Raw genomic sequence first — 4,722 nt, 5'->3', positions numbered from 1 at the left:
AAAAGGGAGTAAAACGGCAGAAAATTTCCAGAGCTACAAAACCCACTTTTTGCTTCTGGAACTGTGGAGTTAGAACTAGTTCCAAGGAACAAGGCTAGTGCCACCGTCCGTTGGAGTAACCTTGTGGGAGAGTGCCATAAAGCAGCTCACATACACTGCCCTTGCTACATGGTGGGGCCACTAGTTGCTGAGTATCACCAACCACAGCACTACCCTTCCCCATTAGTAGCGGTGAAAGGTCGGAGGGAAGTTACAGTACCAGGTCAGGCATTAGACCTTGCTGCTCAAAGTGCATTGTGCAGTCCAGCAGCATCCCTTCAGTCTAGCACTTTCTGCATCACCTGGGAGCTTGATGATAGAAACGCAGAGTGTTGCACCCCGCCCTAAAACTTGTGAATCAGAATATGCATTTTAATTGGATCCCTGCATGAGTCCTGTGCACATTAAAGTTCAAGAAGTGGTGTTGTAAGTCATCCTGCTCCCTTGGTGAGGCAAGTGGGATGATAGGAAGATGTGAAGGGTGCTTGCAGAGTTGGATGGTGAGAGAACAAGCAGACAGAGCAAGGTCGTTAAAGGAGGATTGAAAAGAAATAAGGAGTATAAGAAAATATCACAAGATGCAAAGGAGGAAAACCAGGAAATCGGGATTTGAGAGATTAAAAAAAAAAGGAAGGAGAAATAGGTTGAGAGGTAAACAGATCCATCTTGGGAAAATTCACAAATAATAGACATACGGGCTGCTCCCTGTGGCTGACTCTTCTGTGTTGTCTGTGACTTGTGCTTGAGACAGTCCAGTTAATTTAAAGGGCTAGGGGAGAGCAAACCCTGCCCATCCCCTTCAGCAGAGTAGAGTGGGATTTCCCCTGGGTTCTTCTAGTGGAGGGCGTGTTCTGGGCTTTTGCTGACATGGAAGAAGAGGGGATAGGAGCTGACTGAGGCACTTACTCTGTAGCTGGGGGCTGGAGTGTGTGTTGGGTGCGTGTGTATGCATATGTGGGCTGGAGGGAAGAGCAGGGCATTGGCACCAACACCCCACAACAGCAGTCATTGAAAGATGGGGTGAATGTGACTGGGAATTGCTAGGCCCAGAAGACCACAGGCCTGATGACTTCTGGTACCTTGAGTCAGGTGGCAGGCCTGCAGACTTTCACTTGGGTGGGTGGTTCTTGGAGTCAGATTTTCTGGAGGTCCCCAAGTGGCTTCTAAATATTAGCAGGCTGTTGAGATGACAGCAGCACTGGTAGAGGCAAGGCCATAGTAGGGTAGAACCAGCTACTGGGTGGAGGAGTAGTAAGTTCTCTTGATGGTCATGATGTCAGGGTGCCTGGCCAGGTTGCCTAGAGGCAGGCAAACTAAGAAGGCATCCCTCTCAGACCCATTAGTACACTCAGTCTGTGTAGTAGACAGGAAGCTGTGTAGACCTGGAGAGTTTTGAGCTGCTCCCTCCAGTGCCCTCAGTGCTTTTCTTGGGGGGTTTTGCCTGTTGGATCAGAGAGCAAGTGGAGCAGTCAGTCCTGTTCCGATGTGGAAGCCATACTTTCAGGCACTTCAGGAGCCTGAAGGCCTACCAGAAAAAGGAGTTGCTCTGTGCTGAGAGCGAATGAAACCCCAGAAAGATGCAGAGGTGGGTCAGATGGACCCTGGTTCCAGGGGTCCCGAGGCCCAGGCATACCCAGCTCTAGCCCAGCATAGGAGTCACAGACTCCTATTTTGCCCAAGCTGGTTAGCTGGTTTTCTCTCACTTGCAATTGAAAACCAAGAGCCTGCTTCATGTGGATTTTTGTCTTCCCAAGGACAATGAAGTATAAGAAATTTATACCAAGGCAACATGATAAAGTGGAAAGAACATGCACTTTGGAGTAAAACTGAATGTTATTTTTAAGGCTGTTTCCAGCAAGATACTTAACCTCAGAGAGGCTGTTTCTTTAACTTTAAAAAAGGAGTAATACCTAAACAAAATAATGAGGATTCAGGCCGGGCGCGGTGGCTCACGCCTGTAATCCTAGCACTCTGGGAGGCCGAGGTGGGAGGATTGCCTGAGCTCAGGGGTTCGAGACCAGCCTGAGCAAGAGCGAGACCCTGTCTCTACTATAAATAGAAAGAAATTACCCAAACAACTAAAAATAGAAAAAAAAAAATTAGCCGGGCACAGTGGCGTGTGCCTGTAGTCCCAGCTACTTGGGAGGCTGAGGCAGGAGGATCACTTGAGCCCAGGAGTTTGAGGTTGCTGTGAGCTAGGCTGACGCCACGGCACTCTAGCAGAGTGAGACTCTGTCTAAAAAAAAAAAAAAAAAAAATAACGATTCAGTGAGAAAAATGATTGAGAATGTAAATGAAAGTGCTTGGCACATAAAAGGCATGTAGGAAATGTTCATTCCCTTCTTTCCTCCTTAGACAGTCTTCTATGTCCTTCAGTATCTCCATTCCATCATCAGTGAACGCAGAAACAGCAATTGTATTTTACCAACTGTTAAACTTTTTGGAGAGTAAAGAAGAAAATATCAAGTGAATATGCAATTACAAGCATTAGTTTGAAATGTCAATATTCCCGTCACACCTGAAGCTCTTTTTCCTATTTCACTATCAGCTAAATCCCCCCAAAACTTTATAATTTTATAATCAGGCCAACATGAGAAATAATTTGGAAAAACTAGTGACACTGTGCTTTATTTGAGAACAGAATAAAGAGCATGGCTAAAACTCTGCCTGGATGGTCCTTAACATTCTGCCCTAACCAGGGTATGATTAACTTTCCAACACTATTGGTGTAAGGCTGAGTGCTGCTAACTTCTTAGAGAATTAGAAAAAGGTTGAAACAAATTCTAAAGGTGAATCCGTAAGAAGGAAAATGAGCTGGATTTCTTTTTGTTCCTTTTAAAAATACTGCCCAATGTATAATGAAGACTCTACACAGCAGCACCAAAAAGGCCATTTACAAGAAGAGTTTTTCTTCAACAGAATCCACTTGAAAGCGTTGAGAAATTGTTAACTAAGCTAAGAGCAGTTTACTAAGGAACAAAGCCAGATATCTAAGTGCCTAACTAGTATTTAAAGTTGTCAAGGGTTGGGGATGTGCAAATTTAGCAGCAAAAAGACTCTCGTTTTGCCTCAAGGGAAAGTGATAGTGGTCAGAGGGGCCAGTTCCAAGGGCTGGTCCAGGGGAGGCTGCTGGTCTTGGTACTCTGCCATGTGCCCATTCCGGTGGTGACCGTACTCAAACTTGATCCGCAGCTCGCCAATCTTGGATTGGGGAAGGATATCTGGGATCCACTCGATAATGAAAGGTGTTGGCTCCTTTTGATCTGGGGAAGTGTTGCCTAAAGAGAAAAAAAAAGGAACACTATTAGTACAATTCCACCTGACTCAAATGAGTGTTCCTAATAGGAAGAACCTTGACTTGGAACAGAGACTATACTCAGCTTTGATAATTAGAAGGCTGCGTAGGGTTTGCAAATTCAGTGGTAATTGGAGTATCAGATTTCTTTGTCATCGTGAAGTTAAAACATATATTTAAAAATGTTAGGTCTTTCTTACTGATGCTGCAGGTTACGGTGACAACTGGATGGCAAATATGAAACAAAAAAATTCAGATTCAATAACTTCTACCTGCTGGCCAAAAGACTGAAGCCTTTCAGGAGAAAAGTGAAAAAAAGGCCAGGCAAAGTAGCTTATACCTGTAATCCCAGCACTTTGAAGGGCTGAGGCAGGAGAATTGCTGGAGGCCAGGAGTTCGAGACCTATGTCTCAAAAAAAATTTTTTCAAAAAATTGGCCAGGCATGGGGGCACACAACTGTAGTCCCAGCTACTCAGGAGGCTGAGGCAAAAGGTTTGCTTGAGCCTAGGAGTTGAAGGTTACAGTGAGCTATGATTGTGCCATTGCACTCTAGCCTGGGTGACAGAGCAAGATGGTGTCTCAAAAAAAGAAAAAAAAGCAAAAACAAAAATTTTTTAAATCTATAAATATAAGAAAACAAGAAGGATAGAGGAAAAAGATCCTGCCTAATAATGTATATACCTTTTTCTCTCAGCACTACTTACCTCTGACTTCATAAGCTAATATTTCATTTTTGACTTCACTATCTTATTCTCCCTAAACTTTACCCCAGTCACCCCTTCTAAATTCCTCCCCTCCACTTCTTTTGGTCATTTCCTTCTCACAATGACCAAGACATCACTTATATGATGAGAAACAAAGCTTCCACCCACCCCAAACTAATAACCCTGTGGGCTTGTGTGTTTTGGTCTGTTTGGTTTGTTTTAGACATAGAATACATGTCTGTTTGTCACAAACATATTCTAGTTTCCATTTCAAGTGATATCTGGCTAAAAACTCTCCATGGAGCTGCTACCGACTTTTCACTTAAAGACCAATGAAGACATAGAAAAAGCTGAAAACTGACAATAATAAGACCACTGGCAGCATCCACGAGTAAATATAAAACAGGTGGCGATGGATGGAGAGAAACCTACCCAGGCTTCTGCCATAGCAAACCCCAGCTTTCGTTCGTAAAGGAAGGCTGCATGGAAAAAGGAAGATACTTTGTCCCTCCCATTTGTGCCCTGGCTTATATTATACTTGTACCAAGAGGCTGACGCCACGGCACTCTAGCAGAGTAAGACTCTGTCTAAAAAAAAAAAAAAAAAAAATAACGATTCAGTGAGAAAAATGATTGAGAATGTAAATGAAAGTGCTTGGCACATAAAAGGCATGTAGGAAATGT

The 4,722-nt window shown here is 43.8% G+C and overlaps 1 protein-coding gene across 1 annotated transcript in view; it reads right to left on the bottom strand.

Annotated features, from left to right (window-relative positions):
* Positions 1-2,643: 2,643 nt before the first annotated feature.
* The window catches only part of LOC105812054 (chromosome unknown open reading frame, human C2orf42), a 42,270-nt gene continuing 40,191 nt past the window's right edge, over positions 2,644-4,722 (bottom strand). Inside the window, exons 7-8 of the mRNA XM_012646422.1 lie at positions 3,607-3,628; positions 2,644-3,317 (exon numbers count right to left, since the gene is read on the bottom strand). Of these exons, the coding sequence (XP_012501876.1) occupies positions 3,109-3,317; positions 3,607-3,628 (231 nt within the window). The 3' untranslated portion in view covers positions 2,644-3,108. The remainder of the gene's footprint in view (positions 3,318-3,606; positions 3,629-4,722) is intronic.

Source organism: Propithecus coquereli, unplaced genomic scaffold (assembly GCF_000956105.1).
Source record: "Propithecus coquereli isolate 6110/MARCELLA unplaced genomic scaffold, Pcoq_1.0 Scaffold243, whole genome shotgun sequence".
Lineage (NCBI taxonomy): Eukaryota > Metazoa > Chordata > Mammalia > Primates > Indriidae > Propithecus > Propithecus coquereli.
The sequence above is the reverse complement of the archived record's forward strand: the minus strand, read 5'-3'. Positions and strand labels throughout refer to the sequence as shown.